At 37.5% G+C, this 21,331-nt stretch overlaps 1 protein-coding gene across 2 annotated transcripts in view; it reads right to left on the bottom strand.

Moving 5' to 3' along the window:
- LRBA (LPS responsive beige-like anchor protein) overlaps nt 1-21,331 on the bottom strand; it is a 533,667-nt gene that overhangs the window by 425,307 nt on the left and 87,029 nt on the right. For both annotated transcript variants that reach the window (XM_080915741.1, XM_080915742.1), the window contains exons 15-22: nt 20,321-20,400; nt 17,854-17,916; nt 17,190-17,287; nt 15,433-15,525; nt 14,258-14,366; nt 13,649-13,730; nt 11,752-11,875; nt 6,445-6,637 (exon numbers count right to left, since the gene is read on the bottom strand). In XM_080915741.1, the coding sequence (XP_080771867.1) occupies nt 6,445-6,637; nt 11,752-11,875; nt 13,649-13,730; nt 14,258-14,366; nt 15,433-15,525; nt 17,190-17,287; nt 17,854-17,916; nt 20,321-20,400 (842 nt within the window). The remainder of the gene's footprint in view (nt 1-6,444; nt 6,638-11,751; nt 11,876-13,648; nt 13,731-14,257; nt 14,367-15,432; nt 15,526-17,189; nt 17,288-17,853; nt 17,917-20,320; nt 20,401-21,331) is intronic.

Raw genomic sequence — 21,331 nt, 5'->3', positions numbered from 1 at the left:
CTAGCTTTTTAAAAAAAAAAAAAAAGAAAAAAGAAATAAGAAAAGGCATTTTTATTTAAAATTTTAATGATAAGACTACTTCACCAGCCAAGCATAAAATGCAAATAATCTGTAAAACATAAAAATTGCAACATTTGACATTTCTTTGATGTTTTAGATTGCATTTTATTTATGTATGAGCACATGTGTGTTCATGCTCCCCTGCACATGTGGAGGTCATTTCTCTTCTACCTATGAGTCCAAGGATCACTCAAGTTATCAGGTTAGACAATATACAACTTTACCCATCTCACTGGCTCTTAAAATTAACTAATGGATGGCTTTTACTCTTAGTATTCTACCATTCTGTCTATAACAGGACTGAAATGAACAATTAAAGAGCTTCTCAAAATGTTAACAGTAAGTAAAATACTTTAATAATCTAAGATCTTTAAGTATTTTACTGAAATTCATCCAGTTGAGCACAATCTAATTTACATTACATTTTTAATTCAAGTATAATTAATTTCTACTTGTTATTTCATGTCTTTTAGCAACACAGAACATACAGTCCAAAGGCTAAAACTCAGTTTCTATATTTTAAAGAGGGTTTGGGTCAGTCTCACAATTAATAATATGGAATAATTTAATTTGAATAATTAAAGATTAAGAGCATTTTAGCATACCAAATGACAACATTATTATTTAATTGTATTAGATTTCACCCTATTGTAAAAAGGAAAAAACATTGAAAACAGACTACAATGAAATTACACAGGCTGCTGGGCACATGTCTGAACCCTGAGCCACAGTAAGCAGCCCAGTGCAGTTGCTGGAAGCCTACTACTGCTTATCAAACCTAGTTGGGCTGTTGGCGGAACAGCACACAATGACAAACAGCTTCCCTGCTACAAAGGTGGCAGGAAATCTATCAAACCGAACAATAAAATTGCAATTGAGTCTCTTTGGCTTTTTATAGCAGCTGCATATATCCTGATGTAACTGCAAAAGCAAAAGCCATCCAATTCTGCAACTTAGTTCTTTGCACATTGGTTCTTCATCAAGAACCACAATATAAAGTTGTAATACTGAGACCCCAAAAATCACTGTAGAAAGCAAAAGGTAAGCTTTAATGATATGATTATAACACCACATGAAAAAAGTATTTAAGATGCTTTTAAATAGATACTTTTTTACAGACAGAACATTTGGCTACAAGAAACTCAACAAAATTCTTAGCATGCTAAAATCAATCACCTCCTTAGCTAAATAACTCACACCTAAACCAAACTCTATTACAGATACATATGAAGAGCTGTGGAGTACACGTTTACCCTTTAAAAAATAACTGTTAACATTTTAAAGTAAAAAAGAATGACTATAAAAATATTTAATAAGTTATTTCATATAAATTTTATGGAGAAGAAATGCCTTTAAATTTTTAATCAAAGAAGAATATTCTCACAAAAGAAAATGAAAATATATGTATGAAAAACTAAAATTAAAAGTTGAAATTACAAGAGTCAATTTGAAACAAGTTTTTCTTTGCCTCTCACAATTTCATTTAGTACTTTAAATATAGCATCCTGCCAAAAATGTAGCAAATCTAGTTTTACTCCAATTTGAAAATACAAAAACACAAAGCACTTCACATTTCCTTTAAAAAGGAAGCAGAACACTGGCTTTTATGGGAAAGTAGACACAGGCCTCTCCTTAAAGCAATTATTTTCTTTACAAAGCAGTTTTAAAATCTGTTTCAAATCAAAAGGCCCTGAAGAAAAATATCAACTAAACAATGCCTGCCTCTTCTCTCTGACCACTCTGTATTTATTCTATATAATCCATGTCTAAAAACACCTACTGCTTGCAAATACTATGTTTCCTCCCTTCTCTGCACCGTGTTTAAATTCATCAAACAGTACAGATTTTTATAATTAAAACTCTGTTAAAAGACCATACACTGAGGTACACATTCAGTTTCTTTAGACTCTCCATGTCTCCACATACTTTTTTGAGAACCAGAACATCTTATACTACATTATCAGCTTAATGCAAAGGTAGGTAGGTAAGAATTATATGAAAGTAGCAAAACTATTCCCTGCATACAGGAGTATTCAAACTTCTTAGTGCATAAAAGCTTATTTTATGTATGTATATGTTTGTGTGCACATATATGTATGTATGTGTGTGCACATATGTATATACATGTGGATATGTGTGCATATACATATATGTATGTTTGGGAATTGGTCCTCTATAGTGCCCAGGCTTGTCTTAAAAAATAGCTGGGATTGTACGCACATACCATACAGAACTGGGGGCTACTTTTAAAGTACAGATTTACATCCTGTGGTATATCTTAGTATTAGGGAACTTGCATAGTAGGCAAAAGACCCTGCATTTGATCCCCAAATCTAATAAACTCTTTTAGAATTCCTCCACTACAGGAATAAGATTTTGAATCCAAGCTGTGGCTTAAACGCAGCACAAGGCAGAAGCAAGTGGATCTCTATGAGGCCAGCCTGGTCTACAGAGTGAGTTCCAGGACAGCCAAGGACAACACACAAAAGAGCCCTGTCCCAAGAAAACTCTAATAAGATGTGCATCCTAAATTCCTCTGCAGAAGTGATCCAACATTGTACTGTGAGGGGCCATGGCACGTGCGCTTTCATAAGCAGCCACCAAGAATATTTGTGGTTTCCTGGTAAGACAGATTGCTTAGTCATACACAGAAGAAGTCAAGAAGCTTTATGCAGTGATATCAAACTTCTTCCTTGCTACAACAAATGCTTAACGTCACTCACTGCTAAAACTTCAGCACAAAGCACAGTTCTTTGGATGATGAGAAGAAATTGTTAATAGCTGCTGATAACTTGCAATAGAAGAATTCTCTTCTATTAACAGGAAGAGAAGAGGCATCACAGGGACACACATAGCTAATGTTGGCCCACACTTCAATTTTACACGTAGCATTCTCCTTGATGCAAGCCACACACCTCCATGCAAACCTATTTACCACTTTTTCCTAAATGACACTGTCTCTGTGTCTTTCCTTACTCTGCCTGCTTCCTCCACCAGATAGTCACCCAATTCCTGCCTCTGTGGATTAAGTAATTAAGTAATTAATACTGTGCTCCATGTCACCTGTCCCACAGACCCCTCTATGACCTCAGGGAGAAGCTGCCGCTCCTGCACTGTGTATTTCCCTTCTGTGATATTTATGGCCTGAATCTTATATGCAGCCCATTTTACATGTATGTCATATTCCATTAGATAACAATACCTTCCAGGATAATATCTGTTTTGGAATCTTCTTTCAACTTTCATAATTTCTAGGAAAGCATTGAAATAGAAGAAGCAGGAAAGAACTGAAAAGTGAATACATATAAACAGTGAGAGAAAGAGGAGGAAATTTTTAATATTAGAAGAAAAAGAGTAGAGAACCACAAACAGACTGGGCACAGCATGACTGGAAAAGCTGAGGAGACAAAAATCAACCGAACAACAAAGAGCCTAGAGTAGAGACGGAAGAGGTGCCATTCTACTAAAGGGGGGACAGACAGAATAAAGGGAAATAGGTTGCCATCAGAAGGCAGAGGTACAGACTGTGCAGAGATAATGGAGAAAACACAAGAAGATATAAGGTGGTAACACTGGCTAAGAAACAGAAGGCAGAGACCAAGAGAAAAGCAGAGATCTGAGCATGTCGGGACTTAGAGGAAGAAAACTAAAACCTACAGCCAGAGTGACGTTTTTGTCAAGTAGAAGTTAGAAAATACATTTCCATGGCATCAGTGAAAGACAAGGTAGATATAGGAGAGAAAGTAAATTTAAAAACTAACTTATTGTTAAAGGAATGAATGGCAGCCTATGCAGGGAAACGGTATGGGTTTAGACGGATATATCCATAATCTTACATGGGACCTGTGGTATTCTATTGTTTGGGTAGAAATCTACAGAGAAAATCCAACCCCACAGAGTAATGTAGCTGGACAGAACTTCATAGACCTCTGAAAAGACCTGATACTCTCAAAGTCTGGTGACACTTAACTAAATCTCTCTGAAGGTAACATCCCCCTAACCATCCTTCCCTCAGCAAACTCATATACACTTAGAAAACATGAAAAACGTCTGCTTCTTGCTTGGCACACTTTTCCTAACCTGCAATGCTACCATATAGCTCTGAAATCTAATCCAAATGCATATGAGGCTCAGAAGCAAACCAATTTTTCTCGTTATCTCTCTCTAAAAGGTGAAGACCTACTAACAGGTAATCAACCCAGATTACAGGAACCCACTTTAATAAAGAAAAAGTAGTCAGGGGAAACTGTTCCTATATAGGATCACACTCTGAACAGCTGGGGCTTTGAAAATCATGTAATGCTATAGAAAATACTCAATTTATCCTTTTTTTTTTATTTTTTAAACGACTTTATTTTGCAAAACAAAGATAAATGTACAGATTTTAAACATTTTTTGCTTAAAATTATACATTTTTGTCAGTACTGTTTTTTCAGACATTAAAATAAATTTTACATAAAACCATGTGAATATGTTTTTTAGTCAGTACTTGATTTTTTTCAAGGGCTTGACAGTATGCATTGAAAACCTACTAGTTGCAATAAGCGTAAAGTACATGCAAAACAAAACGCAACATGGAAATAGTCAAAGTCTTCTTGTTTTGTGAATATATGTATATTTTTTGTCAATTTATCCTTATATTGCAAAATAGCCATATATTAATAAATATATGGATAGGAGTGATTATGTTTCAAAATGTTTGTTTATACCAACTCATCAGGCAGGATTTTGCCCTTGGGCTATGGTTAGATGAATAACGTTTTAGACTAAACTGATCAGTCAAAAAAATCTAGTGTATATAACAAAGGTGCTTCATAAAATCAGTGCCACGTTTTATTTCCCAATAGATTTTCTTAAGATTTACTTTTTTATCATTTTAGTTATGTGTATTGTGTGTCTGCATTTGGGTGTGTGTGTGTGAATTCAGATGCCTTCAGACACCAGAGATACTGACTAACCACGGCCCTAGGGTTACAAGCAGTCAAGCCACCTGACATGGGTTCTGATAAGTGAACTTGGTTCCTCTAACAGAGATCCTTCTGCATCCTGGGATTAAAGTCATATAGAACCACACACTCAGTAAACAAAAGATTTAGATTGTGATGATACATGAATTAAAACTTTAGCCTATCACACATTTTAAATAGCAGACAATATGTTATGTGATGAGGTGATGTGAAAAAATCAGAACTTAAATGCCAGTAACAGTATGTATGCACTAATCTGAGGGGGAATTACATTACCCTACAAAGTATTGCCTAGTACAGCTCTAAGGACTTACATAAACTCTCAAACACACAGAATTTGCTTATCAACTGGTGGAAGAGTCAAGCTGAGGCGAGAAAGAGAAAACAACTGAGAAAATGAACAGAGGGCCGGAATAACTATGGAATCCAAACAGCAGTGTATAAACAATGATTTGTACGTCAGTGAATGTGCCAGCATTAACCTTAAGTTTAAATATATAAGAGAATACTACTTATTATTAAGACATGTAAGGGTTTGACAGTGTGACTCAAGGGCAGAGAAAGCTTAGCATAGGCTGCAAGAGGCTCACTTTGAACATACAACTAAAACATATATAAATGTATGTATTTCAGCAAGACTAGGAGGAAGATACAGAAGTAGTAACATCGAATTACTTCATGGAGACTGAGAGGGGGAGACTTGAAGAGTACACAGAAAGCACTTGAGAAGGGCATTTAAGTTCATAAATGCTACGTCTTAGGCACCTTGCTCTCTGTATCCCTCAGTGTCTCTAATAGTTCATTATAATTTCGTAAAGCTAAATAAGGAAAGCATAGGCTGGAGGAAGCGGCACGGCCTACCACTCAAACTTAGGAGGTGGAGGCAGGAAGGTCACAAGTTCCAGGTCACTCTATCACACGCTGTTACGGACAGGACAACAGGTGAGTAGGTTCTTTTAAACCAATTTTTTGCCTGATTTTTTGCCTGATTTTGACCTGAAAAAAGTACAAATATAATCCAGAACTTCTCTTTTTATTTAACTTTATATTTACCAGAGGAAAACAAAAACACAAAAACAAAAACCTCTCATCTTTGAATATGGTGCGCCACCTTGTGTTCAAAACTTCCTAACAATCAAATTCAGAAAACTTGAGTATGGCATATATAAAAATATAAATTTCTATATATTATGACATGATGTTCAATTTTTCTTAAACACACATAATACACGTCAACATAACTGTTTCAGATCTATATGACTAAAAAAATTTTATTAATACCTTTTAGTTTTACTTCACTATATTTTCAGAAAATAATTTGCCTTTTTCCTTTATTTCAAGCATATTAATATTTTACATGAGTAAAATTCAAAATTGCAGTTATTAAAATAGCGTACACTTTTATAAAGCAACTTACCTTTGAATGTGTGATGGACAAGGTATCCACCCACACGCGCCAGCCACCCCACTCATATTTGACTGCATGATAAAGCAGAATTCTGAATATAGCATAGACCATTTCTGTTATCTTTTGCTCATCTGAATTCTTAGGATTAAAATAGCAGAGAGAAAGCATCCATTCTTGCCACACAGAGCACTGCAGTAAGCTCCTGAAAATAATTTTTAAAAAAATACTGAATTACTACAAAATATAAAATCACCAGAGAATACTAAAGAATAAAGGTCTGTAAAAAAAAAAGAGAGAGAGAGAGAGAGAGAGACTAAAGAGAGGAGGTGAAAGAGAGGCAGAGACAGACAGACAGACTGACAAGACAGACAAAGAGAGAGAGAAGGGGAGAATAAACCAGGCCAGGCTTGCTAGTACATGCCTTCAATCACAACACTCACAAGAGAAAGGCAGTCTGGTCTCTATTTCAAGGCCAACATAGTCTACAGAAGGAGACCCAGGACAGACAGAAACACTATTGGGGCAGTGTTGGGGCAGGGAGCTGAACCCAGGCCATTATTATATATAATACATCCAAAACAATTTTTAGAATGTGAAAATAAAAATTCTAGCTCGTGTGTGTGTGTGTGTGTGTGTGTGTGTGTGTGTGTGTGTGTGTGTGTGTGTGTGTTTAAAGTAAAAAGAAATGTTTTTCTTTTGGTTTTTAAAAGGAGAGAAAATATAGGTTGTGTGTGTGTGTGTGTGTGTGTGTGTGTTATAAGTGTGTCATTTACTCATGCTTTTTTTTTTTTTCTTTTCTTTTATTGGATTTTTTTTATTTACTTTTCAAATGCAATCTCTTTTCTGGGTTTTCCCTTGATAAATCCCCTATACCATCACCCCTCCCCCTGATTCAAAGAGGCTACTACCCTACCCCCACACACACTCTCAGCTTCCCATCCTGGTGTTCCCCTACACTGGGGCATCACCTTCACAGGGCCAAGGACCTTTAGTCCCATTGATGCCCAACAAGGCCATCGTCTGCTATATATGCAGCTGGAGTCATGGGTCCCTCCATGTGTACACTTTGGTTGGTGGTATAGTTCGTGGGAGCACTGGGGGGTCAGATTGGTTGATATTATTGCTCTTCCTATGGGGTTGCAAACCCCATCAACTCCTTCAATCCTTTATCTGACTCCTCCATTGGGGACCCTTCTCAGTCCTATGGTTAGCATCCACCTCTGTCGGGCTCCTATCAGCAAGCACTTCTTGACATCCACAATACTGTCTGGGTTTAGTAACTACAGATAGGATGGATCCCCAGGTGGGGAGGTTCTGGATGGGCTTTGCTTCAGTCTCTGCTCCACACTTTGTAGCCATATTGCCTCCTGTGAGTATTTTGTTTTCCCTTCTAAGGAGGACTAAAGCATACACACTTTGGTCTTCCTTCTTCTTGAACTTCATGTGATCTGTCAATAGTATCTTGGATATTCCGAATTTTGGGCTAATCCACTTATCAGTGAGTGCATATCATGGGTGTTCTTTGTGACTGGGTTACCTCACTCAGGATATGTTCTAGTTCTAACCATTTGCCAAAGAATTTCATGTAGTCATTGTTTTTAATAGCTGAGTAGTACTCCATTGTGTAAATGTACCACATTTTCTATATCCAATCCTCTGTCGAAGAACATCTTTCCAGCTTCTAGCTATTTATAAATAAGGCTGCTATAAACATAGTGGAGCATTTGCTCTTGGTATATGTTGGAGCATCTTTTGGGTATATACCCAGGAGTGGTATAGCTGGGTCCTCAGATAGTACTATGTCTAATTTTCTGAGGAACCACCAGACTGATTTCCACACTGGTTATACCAGCTTGAAATCCCACCAACAATGGAGGAGTGTTCCTCTTTCTCCACATCCTTGCCAGCTTCTGCTATCGTCTGAGTTTTTCATCTTAGACATTCTGACTGGTATGAGGTAGAATATCAGGGTTATTTTCATTTGCACTTCCATGATGACTAAGGATGTTAAATGTTTCTTTAAGTGCTTCTCAGCCATTTGAGATTCTTCTGCTGAAAATTCTTTCTCTAGCTCTGAACCCCATATTTAATAGGACTATATGATTCTCTGGAGTCTAACTTCTTGAGTTTTTTATATATATTTGATATTAGCCCTCTATCAGATGTAGGATTGGTAACAATCTTTTCCCAATCTGTTGGCTGCCGTTTTGTCCTATTGACAGTGTACTTTGCCTTGCAGAAGCATTGCAACTTCATGAGGACCCATTTGTCTGTTGATCTTAGAGCATAACCCACTCGTGTTCTATTCAGGAATTTTTCCTCTATACCCATATTTAAAACTCTTCCCCACTTTCTCTTCCATTAGTTTCAGTGTACCCAGTTTTATGTGGAGGTCCTTGATCCCCTTGGACTTGAGCTTTGTACAAGATAAGAATAGATTGATTTACATTCCTCTACATGGTGACTACTAGTTAAACCAACATCATTTGTTGAAAATGCTGCCTTTTCATGTGGATCAATGGAATAGAATAGAAGATCCAGAACTGAGCCCTCACGTATATGGTCACCTGATTTTTGACAAAGAAGCCGTAAACATTCAATGGAAAAAGGACAGCCTATTCAACAAATGGTGCTGGTCCAACTGGCACTCAGCATGCAAAAGAATGAAAATAGACCCTTTCTTATCTCCTTGTACAAAGCTCAAGTGTAAGTGGATCAAAGATCTCCACATTAAACCAGATACACTGAAACTATTACATGAGAAAGTAGGGAAAACCTTAGAACACATAGGCACAGGAGAATATTTTCTGAACAAAACACCAATGGCTCAAGCTCTAAGGTCAAAGATTAACAAATGGGACTTAATGAGATTGCAGAGTTTCTGTAAGGCTAAGGACATTGTCAAGAAAACAAAACGCCAGCCAACAGAATGGAAAAAGATCTTTAGCAACACCACATCAGATAGAGGCCTAATATCTAAGGTATACAAAGAACTCAAAAAGCTAGACACCAGAGAATCAAATAACCCTATTAAAAAATGGGGTACAGAACTAAACAAAACGTTCTCAGTTGAGGAATATCGAATGGCTGAGAAATATCTGAGGAAGTGCTCGACATCCTTAGCCATCAGGGAAATGCAAATCAAAACAACCCTGAGATTCCACCTCACACCAGTCAGATTGGCCAAGATCCAAAACTCAGATGACAACAGATGCTGGCGAGGTTGCGGAGAAAGAGGAACACTTCTCCACTGTTGGTGGGGTTGCAAACTAATACAACCACTCTGGAAATCAGTCTGGCAATACCTCAGAAAATTGGACATAATACTACCTGAAGACCCAGCTATTCCTCTTTTGGGCATATACCCCAGAGACACCTTAGTACACAACAAAGATATATGCACCACAATGTTCATAGCAGCTCTATTTATAATAGCCAGAAGCTGGAAAGAACCCAGATGTCCTTCAGAAGATGAATGGATACAAAAATTGTGGTACATATACACAATGGAATACTACTCAGCCACCAGAAACAATGACTTGACCAAATTCTTAAGAAAATGGCTGCATCTAGAGAATATCATCCTGAGTGAGATAACCCAGTCACAAAAGAACAGACATAATATGCAGTCACTGATAGTGGGATGCTAACCCCAGAGGCTTGCACTGCCCCAGAAACAACTCACAGACTGTATGAAGTCCAAGAAATAAAGAAAACAAAACAAAACAATAAAATCTTTACACAACAAGAAAACTTTGACTATTTCCATGTTACATTTTGTTTTACATGTACTTTATGCTCATTGTAACTATTAAGATTTCAATGCATGCTATCAAACCTTTAAAAAAATCAAGTACTGACTAAAAAAATATATTCATATAGTTTTATGTAAAAAATTATTTTAAAGTCTGAAAAAAGTACTGACAAAAATGTATTGTATAATTTTATGCAAAAAATGCTTAAAATCTGTACATTTATCTTTGTTTTGTAAAATAAAGTTGTTTTTAAAAAGTGCTGCCTTTTCAGAAGACTTGATCTAGAAAATATGTTTCATTTACACAATAAAATACTACTAAGTCATTAAAAACGAGGACATCCTGAGGTTTGTAGGCAAATGGATGGAGCTAGAAAATATCACCCTGAGTGAGGTAACTCAGACCCAAAAGAACATTTATAATATATACTAATATGTGGATATGACCACCACCACCTCCCCCAAAAAAGTACAGAGTGCTTAAGATACAGGCCACAGAACTCTAAAAGGTCAGCAAGCTGAAAGGCCCAAGTGAGGATGCTCAGTCCTACTTGGGAGGGAGAAGAAAGCAACCACAAGTGGGAAGGGAGGGAGAATACTGGGAGGGAAAGGGGAGGAAGGGGGACAGAGAGAGAACATGATCTGGTACTGGGTGGGAGAAAAGGACTAAAGCCCTGAAGTCCAGCAGAAAGAATACAGGAAACCTCAGGAGGACCATCCAGAATGCACCAGACCTGTGAGGTGAGAGACCCTCAGGACTCAAAGGGAGGACCCTAGATGAAATGCCCTACAGTGAAAAAAGTAAAATTGTAGAACCCACCTCCAACAGAAAGACACGGCATCAAGTGAGGGATGAAGTTACTATCCCACAGTCAAAACTCTGGCCCATGATTATTCCTGTTTGAAAGAACTGCAAGGATGGAAATGAAAACAAGTCTGAGGGGGAAAAAAGGGTCCAGTAACAGGCCCAAAAGGGGATCCAGCTCAAGAGGAGGACCCAAGGCCTGACACCATTACTGCAGCTATGGATTGTTCACAAAAAGTGACCTATCATGACTGCCCTCTGTAAGACCCAACAAGGAGCTGAAAGACACGTGCAGATATTTGTATGCAACCAATCAACAGAAGCTGCTGACCCCCTGTGGCTGAATTAGAGAAAAGCTGGAGGAAGCTGATGATGAGGATGACCCTGTAAGAGGACCAGCAGTCTCAATTAACCTAGACCCCTGACATCTCTCAGACACTGGATCACCAGCCAGGCAGCATACACCAGCTGATATGAGGTCCCCAACACATATACAGCAAATAATCAAACTCAGGGCTGAAATTAACCAAGTAAAAACAAACAGACAAACAAAAGAACTATACAAAGAATCAAAAAAAACTAGGAGCTGGTTCTTTGAGAAAATCAGCAAGATAGATAAAACTCTTAGCCATACTAACCAGAGGGCACAGAGACAGTATCCAAATTACACTTATAAAAAGGAGTTTTTTAAGACAAGCTGGAACCATCCAAAAGTCAACATGAATATTGTAAATAAGTGCTTTCTGCTCCAACTTACCTCCTGTTTTCTCTGCTGTTATTAAAAAGTTTAATCATGTCTGAAAGAAATGCTCGGCGAACCTCCATGCTCTCCGGGCACTGGGGAGAATTTCGAAGTAGGGTCGCAATTACTTTTAGTATCTCTGTAAGACAGTTCATAAATAAGTAAAAACCAAACACAACAAAAAATTCATGAAGGTAGATAAATATAACAATTTCTTGAGCTTTCCTTATAAATGTCTACTAAAAACATTTTTGCAAAACTTGGGAAAACGTGCTAACTTAAAATTTATTTTAAATAATTTTTAAATTTATAGAAAGGAACCAACATTGTTATGAAGGACTTATAAACAAGACAATGATTAATGTCATGTTGGTTGTCTCTCCTCTCCAACAAATGACCCTGACTTGGTGAAGTAAGCACTCTACCACTGAGCTACACCACAGCCAGCTATAGTTTGCACAGTCCAAACAATATATTCAAGTCATAAATGAAGAAAATGTTTAGTCTCCGCCAAGGAGTCAAGTTGAACTTAAAAAACAAAAATTCCCACCATATTCGAAATCTTAGGAAGAAAAGTAAATTCTCACTCTGAAATAAAATTTATTGTATATAAACAGCTTTCCCTTTACATAATAAAATTAATACTGTCAAAAAGTAGAAACGCATTCAGTCGTGCGGAAGGATCTCCATGGTGGATGTAGACACTATGTATTTATTGTCTTCACAGAGAGTCGGGTGAGCTGAATCCAGCTGTCCTGCCTGCCTTCCCTGAGCCAGTGGTTGGGCATTAAAAGAAGTTGAGTGGGTCCTCTCCAAAATGCAGGCGCTACCCACGTGACACGGTTTCGAGGTGAGACGGTTAAAAGTAATCAAGCCTTGAGGTCTCTCCAGTTAATGGGAGGAAGGCCATTGTCGTAGGGTTCCGGGGCAGCTTTCAGCTTCTTGCTCTGTCTTCCTCAGTGGGCAGAGTAGCCCTCACCAGACCAAACAGAGGAACCTTCGGCTTGGACTACTAACCAAAAACAAATTGAAGAAAGAAAAATTCTATTCTTTTGAATTATCCAGTCTTAGCTGCTATGTTAGAGCAGCATGTTCTAAGTTAATAAAATACTCTAAAATTCTTACATTTAAATTTTTCCTTTTTTACTCTGAACAGTGAACGACACTGTATGTCTTGGAAGCAGAAAAAACTGAACTCCAAAGTTTCCTGCTTTTAAAAGTGACAGGATGGCTAGGTGTGATGGTGCATGCCTTTAATCCCAGCACTCAGGAGACCAAGAAGTTAGATCTCTGAAGGACAGCCTGGTCTACAGAGCTAGTTCCACAACAGCCTGGGCTACACAGATAGCCCTGTCTCAAAAACTAAAATAATAAAAAATAAAAAGCTTTTTTTTTTTAATGCTGGTGTGGCACACTACACACAGAAGAAGCACAGCAGGCAGCTGAAATTTAAAACTCTTCCTCATACAAAAAGTACCTGAGAGTCCTTTAGTTACTCTGATAACATAATCTTAAAGATAAAATGAGAAATGAACATGTTCAGTATGTAAGTGTCTAAGTTAAAAAAGACTGGGTCCCATATCAAACTTGCCATTCTTATACTGCAGTAATTTAAAATAAAATAACTGTCCACCACTGTTTATGTAATTCAGCCTAACTTCACTAAATAACATAATTAAAAATTAACCCAAAAAAAAAAACCTAATCCAAGGACATATAAATAAAATTTAAACCGTTTATATAAGCCAAGTAACACCAACTGGTGAAACATTCAATAAAGACATGAATAAAATTATGATACATTCCTTGAGAAAAGATTCACTTGCTTCAATATTAACTTCTGGTTTTTCTTAGAGACTGCATGTGTTTGTGAAGTAGAAAAGGGTAACTGGAAAGTCTGTAAGATACATACGCGGGTTCTGTATTTTCACGGTCGAATCGGGATCTGGATGCTGCGTGTGCACCACCTGAGTACAGATGTGCTCGATGAGAATCTGCAAGGAAAGCAGACGACAGGCTGCGTTGGCACAAGAGCTGGGGAGCCACCATTAAGGAGGTCGAAGCACACAGTAGAACTCAGCGTGTGCAGCTAGGCATGGGGCTCATTTTACAATCCCAGCTCCAGGGACACTGAGGCAAGAGGGCTGCCAAGACCTGACAGCCAGTCTTGATGACAGAGCTAGAGTCTGAGCTTCACAATGAGATGCCACCTCAAAAATAAAGCTTATAATGTAACCCTCTTCTTTCAATGCTAAGTTGTCCAAAAACATAAATGCCTTCAATACCATAATATTTTTACTTCATTATCAAATGAATATCAAACTCAACACAACGGAATGAACACAAAATAAAGATAACAAGATTACTTGGTGATTCATAATTAATAAACTTCTAAAACGAACCCATATTACCTTTATGTAAATAATTTAAAAGTGGTACATTATAAAACAATATAAATACTGACCGTAATACAGGCACCTTAATAATAAATTAATGAGTAATTTTCTAACTACATTCTTACCTCAAACAGAACGTTGTACATGGTCATTGTGATTAGATTTGTCTGAAGCATGAGTCTCTCAGCTAGTAGCGAGAACAATCCATGCCCAAGCATGACTTCAGCTTTTCTCCTAAAATAACATGAAAGAAATCACAAAATACAGAGTTTGGGGGTTTACAACTAAATAAGGGGAACACACTGGGGTTTGATGTGGTGGTGGTGGGGGGTCTGTGTGTTTGTAAATTCCAACTGAATTACTATCACAACACTTTTCAACCCAGAACTTTCAAAGCTAACCACAATATAAGCAAAGCTGAAGCTGAAGATGCAGAGATGTGCTGGCACAGCAGAGGGAAGCCTGAACTAAATTCCTCAGAGCCCATCAGCTGCTGCTGTCTTCCTGCACTAGGCTATGTACTTCTAGGGACAGTCACCTAAGGCACACATATGCCTCAGAATCACAATCGGTGGGAACAAAAAGGAACATACACAATTTAAGAAACTGAACACTATAGAGATACGTGCATTAAAATTAACATTCCAGGCATAAACTTTAAAAGTTGGGATCATATACTTTAATTCTACCCTGGGGTCAGCAAACTTTTTCTATATAGTAAGTACTTAAGATCTCGTTTCTTATATATGGTTTCTGCCACATCTCACCAGTGCCTTTCTACAATGAAAACAGTCACGGGAATGCGAATAATAACATGTCTGGGATATAAAAACTTCACATGCAGGCGGCACCTGGGATCTGAAAGACTGCAGTTTACCACAACCAGTTTGGTCCACCTCCAAAATCTAAAGTTCTGTAGTAAAATGTGAAGCAGCAACAGACAGAGTAAGATGGTTGTCACATTTGGGTCACATATCAATGATACAAATACTACACAGGATGACTCCGTTCACCAAAATTAAGCCGTCAATGCACTTAGACTAATTCTCATAAAAACCTAAACCATAAATAATTTAAATTTTAAGAAATAATTTTCATATCAGAATTTAAATTATCTTGTCCAGTTTAATCTTTAAAACATGCAAAAATGGCATTAAACTAATAAGAAGAAATATGATAAAAAACTAAGTAATCAGCACCACAACAACAACAAAGTAACTAAAGGAACGACAGAACAGAAACAAGATTCCAAAGCTTTAAATAAATAGGACAGGTGATTTTAGATTTCATGCATACTCACTTTGGGGCCAGATGTTTTAAAAAGTAGCCCAGTGCCTTAAGTGCCTGTACTCGGATTCCTTCACTTTTCGATGCCAGAAGTTTATAGATAACACTGATGAAATAAAAATTAAGAACAAACTAGTCTAAGTATAATTTTCAAGGTTAATGTCATCACAAACATATTTCAAATAACATAAAAGTAAATTTACTACACATTTCTGACATTTAACATTCATTTATTTCAGTCTCTAGATCCTTCTAATGAAAGCAAATCAGAATTAACTAAAAATTCCAAAAAAATCCAAGTACGTCTCAAGGCACATACATGTATGCTAATCTTCGGTATAAGCCTGGCTTAAAAACACTGTTTAAAGGTAGCATATATTTAAACCTATGAATAATTATCACTATGAAAAACAAATGAGTGGACCAGTAATATGTGTGATCATCTGAAGACATATAAATAATATGTTTTGGTTTGCAAAATTAATTGATTATTAGGCATGGTGGCATATGCCTGCAACCCCAGTACACAGGAAGCTGAGGCAGAGGTTCACCATGAAGTTTGAGCTACATAAGGTCTAATGTACCCTGTCTAAAGAATTTTTTTAAGATAGCATTTCTTAGGTAAACTGCTGTATTTAATAATATATTCATATTTGGGTGAGAGAGAGGACAGTAAGGAGAAAGGGGGACATGACAGGTATTGGATGGAGGTGGGGATATGGGAGTGAAGCTCCGAGAGCCAGCAGAATGAATGGGAGCAGGCAAGTCTCAGAAGTAGGAGGTGAGGGGACCCTCTAGAAAGTACCAGAGACCTGGAAGGTGAGAGATTTTAGAATTCAAATGGAGGGACTTTACATAAAATGTCCAACAGTGGGGAGAGGGAACTTGTAGAACCCACCTCCAGAAGAAAGGGCATCAAATAGAGGGATGGGATTGCCATCCCACACCCAAAAACTCTGACCCAGAATTGTTCCTCTCTAAAAGAACTGCAAGGACAAAAATGGAGAAGAAGGAAAAGGAGGACCAGTGCCCAGCCCAACTTGGGATCCAGCTCAAGGGGAGGCTGCAAGGCCTGACACTATTACTGGTGCTGTGGTGTGCTTACAGACAGGAGCCTAGCATGGCTGCCCTCTGAGAGGTTCAACAGGCAGCTGAAAGACTCAGATGCAGATATTTACACCCAACCAATGGACAGAAGATGCTGAGCCCTGTAATTGAATTAGGAAAAGGCTGGAAGAAGCTGAGGAGGAGGGCGGCCCTAGAGGAAAATTAACAGTCTCCCTGAAACTGGACCCGAGATCTCTCAGACACTGAGCCACAAACCAGGCAGCACAGACTAGCTGATCTGAGCCAACAGATACACAGCAGAGGACTTGTGGGTCTGGCCTCAGTGAGAGAAGAGGCAAGTAACCCTCCAGAGACTTGAGGCCCCAGGGAGTGGGGAAGCCTGGGGGTGGGGGTGGAGGGGGACATTCTCTTGGAGCTAAGGGAGGAGGACTGAAATGAGGAGCTATCAGAGAGCACACTGGGAGGGGGATAACGACTGGACTGTAAGAAAAGAGTAAAGATAATTTAAAATATATTCATAAAAAATAACACCTTAAGACTCATTCACAAAAAATTATGAAATAATCTCAATTTTAATAACTTTAAAATATTCAATTTTTTTCTACAAACCTAGAATCAAATAATATGTCTCATATTTAAGAATCTAGTATTTCCAAAGTAATGCTTTGTATTAAACAGAACTCTCCAAATGCTGACTCTTACCGCAATCCATTCCTTTGGTCAAAAGCAGGAATCATTGAGTTAGGATGCTCTGCCATTAATGCAACAAGCAACTGTAAGACATCCATTAGATTGTCGTCCTAGAATTATTTTAGGAAATTAAAAATAAAAAGAAGAAAAATCAACTCTTTTAATACTGAATATTTATGAAACAATATAAAATTTCAACTTTATTTAAATAAACAAGTATCCAAACCTACAATATACCAGTTTTTAAAAAAAGTACTCTTTAAATATTTTAATTAAAAGTAAAATATTTACTTACAATGATACTGTAAATATACAGTTCAAAGTACATACCATAAAATAGCCAGAGATTTTCTAATCAGAGCGATAAAATGGCTTCGGTGTCACACTATCATACAGTGTCACAACATGGCTGCAGCGCTCTCTACAGAATGTGCAACTGACATAATGTCAGCTCACAAGCAACACCCAGGGATCTCATACCCTCTTCTGGCCTTCATAAGCACACACAAGTCAGAGGACTCTTAACATTAAATAGACATTTGTTCTGCTCAACAATAATACAATTAGGAAGTATTTCCTCAATGTTTTTACTTTTTAAAACATCCTTAATGCACCTTAAAAAAAAAAAAAAAAAAAAAAAAACCCGAAATCCCCACATCAGACATTCAAGAATTACCTCATGCATAGTCAGCAGGTAATTAAGAATGGCCTGCAGCTCATCTTCCTTTACTCCGGAGTCCTTCAGAAACATAATATGTGTATCTTAGCCTTACATATAAAAATCATTTTTGAGATCAGAAACCATACATAAAATTAGTCAAGATCATCAGCTGCTAGAAATCTAAAAATAACACAAAAATCTAAATTTAAAATAAAATTTTTGAGGAAGCACTAAAGACATACAGTATGAAGACTATACAGAAATCAGAGAGCAGATCTCTTGCCAAACCTAATGTGACAGCTAGTAGGTGCCACAGCTTAAAGAATAAGAAATAAAATGGAGGGGAAATGCTGCACAAGCCTGTAATCCTAGAACCTAGGAGGAGAAAGCAGGAGAATCAATATTTCAAACCATCCTTAATTACGTGGCAAGTTTAAGCCCAGAATGGGTTACATGAGACTATGTCTTAAAGGAGAAAAAGGAAAGGAAAAGAAAAAAGAAAGGAAAGGTAAAAAGGATACTTGCAAAAAAAAAAAATCTAAAGTACAGACACAATATTTTATTTCTTTTTCTCTTTTAAGACAAAATCTTATATAGCCCAGAGGAGGGGGAGTATGAAGGAGGAGCTGTAAAAAAGGGGGAACAAGAGAAGTGGGGGGCAAGATATTGGGCTGTTTAGTTAACAAATAAAATTAATTAATGAAAAATATAAAGTGGTATTTTCTAAAATCAAATGTTCTTTTTGAGTAATGGTCAACATCCTTAGTCATCAGGAAAAAGCAAATTAAAACAACCCTGAGATTCCACCTCACACCAGTCAGAATGGCTAAGATCAAAAACTCAGGTGACAGCAGATGCTGGCGAGGATGTGGAGAAAGAGGAACACTCCATTGTTGGTGGGATTTTTAAGCTGGTACAACCACTCTGAAAATCAGTCTTGTGGTTCCTCATAAAATTGGACATAGTACTACGTGAGGATCGAACTATATCTACCACTCCTGGGCATATACCCAAAAGATGTTCCAACATATAAAAAGGAAACATGCTCCACCATGTTCATAGCAGCCTTATTTATCTTATTTATAATAGCCAGAAGCTGGAAAGAACCCAGATGTCTTTCAACAGAGGAATGGATACAGAAAATGTGGTACATTTACACAATGGAGTACTACTCAGCTATTAAAAACAATGACTACATGAAATTCTTAGACACATGAATGGAAGTAGAATCTATCATCCTGAGTGAAGTGATCCAGTCACAAAAACACACACACACACACACGATATGCACACACTGATGAGTGAACATTAACCAAAAAGCTCAGAATACCCAAGATAAAATTCACAGACCATATGAAGCTCAAAAAGAAAGAAGACTAAAATGTGGATGTTTCAGTCCTTCTTAGAAGGGGAGCAGAATACTCATGGGAGGAAATACAGGGACAAAGAGTGAAGCAAAGACTAAAAGAAAAGCTCCAAAGACTGCCCCACCTGGGATCCATCCCATATGCAGTCACCAAATCGAGTCACTATTGCTAATACAAAGAAGTGCATACTGACAGAAACTTGATATGGATGCCTGCTGAGAGGCTCTGCCAGAAACACACTGATACAGATTAAAATGTTTGCAGCTAACCATCGGACTGAGCACGGGACCCCAATGAAGGAGTTAGAGAAGGGACTGAAGGAGCTGAAGGGGTTTGCAACCTCATAGGAAAGACAACATTATCAACCAACCAGACCCCACAGGCTCCCAGGGACTAAACCACCAACCAACGAGCACACATAGAGAGACCCATGGCTCCAGCTGCATATGTAGCAGAGGATGGCATCAATGGGAGGGGAGGCCCTTTTACCTGTGAAGACTCGTTTCTCGGGTGTATGGGAATGCCAGGATGTTGTGGCGGGAATTAGTGGATGGAAGAGGGGGGGAATCAGGAAAGTGGATAACATTTGAAATGTAAATATATAAATCTATCCAATTTTTTAAAAATGTTCTTTTTAAAAATATTAAATTTTATTTTACTTGTAACAAAAAACCATAAAAAGTGATAATATCTAAAAGTTGGTAAATCTCTGCAGCATATTTATTTATACAAGAATTCTGCTTCTCCAAGACTGAATGCCAGGTACAAGGATCCTGAAAAAAGAAAGCCTGCTTAGGTGCTTTGTTGGTTACTGTAGCACATAGGCAAGAACTGAACCTAGTGTTAAACAGAGACTCTAAATGTTTGTCACATGAAAGGATGAATACTCTTGAATTCTCATAGAAATTTATATAACATGTACGTAAACTGCTGAACTCCAATTCTGCAGAAATTTATATATACCCAAGAGTAACAAGAATGACAAACAGAATATGAAAAAAAAATCAGCAAAGTTTCTGATTATTTTACTAGCAAAGAATAAGCAAACAGAGACCAAATTTTATGTAAAATTAGCAGCTATGACATACATAGGGTAGGAGAAGAAACGAACTTACCTTCATCACTAATTGCTTAATGAACATCAGTAAGAATGCTCGCAGAGACAGTATTTCTTTCTGACTGGGTCTTGGTCCATCTTTAAAGACATACACAATTAGCATTTCAAAGATCTCAAAGCTAACTAAAATACAAAGCTTTCATTTCCAACAGCTTTCCTATTTCCTTATGAAACAGGGACCTAAGTATAGACACTCAATCCTTTAAACCCAGCACTCAGAAACTGAAGCAAGATCTTGGAATTTGAGGACAGCATGGTCTACAGATTAAGTTCTAGGGCAGCCAAAGGTGCATAGTGAGACCCTATCTCTAAACACACAAGCATACATACGCATGCACACACACACTCATGTGTGTGTGTGTGTGTGTGTGTGTGTGTGTGAGTCTTCTAAAGAATGACTTCCCTTTTTATGTGTGTTAAAAGACAACATTCACTCCCATATTAAACCATATATGCAGTTCTCCAAAAGCACAAGATAAACTCTATTTCCTGCCGACAGGACTGGGCTCTGGATTTCTGCATACATAAGGCAGGAAAGCAGGAGGAAGCCAGGAAGAAGGGTGGAGACAAAGAGATGCTGATAGGGAGCGAGGATGATTACATCATAAATGCCGGCAAAATCTCTTTTTAAAAGTTCATACTTTAAAAAGGTGAAAGAATTTCAAAAACAAACATGGTGGTAAAAATTATATTTGATAAAAGTATTTATATTTTGTTCTGAAAGTACTTGTTAATCAGATAACAGAAATTTACCGAAAACCTAAAAAGTAGAGAAAAACAAAAACTTGGGCAGTAAAATGTTATTATGTGAACTGCATATGAAACAACTTTTTCTACTGTTGTCCCTTTTAAGCACTTACAAAAAGAATGTTCACCACACAGGACTGTTAATGAACAAGAGAAACATTCTGCTGACTACCTCTGACATCTCCAGTACTTACGCTATCCCTTGGTCACACATGGCTCACATTAAGTCAATTTTCATGTCTCAAGCATCTAATTCCAAAGT

The sequence above is a fragment of the Micromys minutus genome (genome assembly GCF_963924665.1).
Source record: "Micromys minutus genome assembly, chromosome: 4".
NCBI classification, from domain to species: Eukaryota; Metazoa; Chordata; class Mammalia; order Rodentia; family Muridae; genus Micromys; species Micromys minutus.
This window is presented reverse-complemented; position numbering and strand designations above follow the sequence as displayed.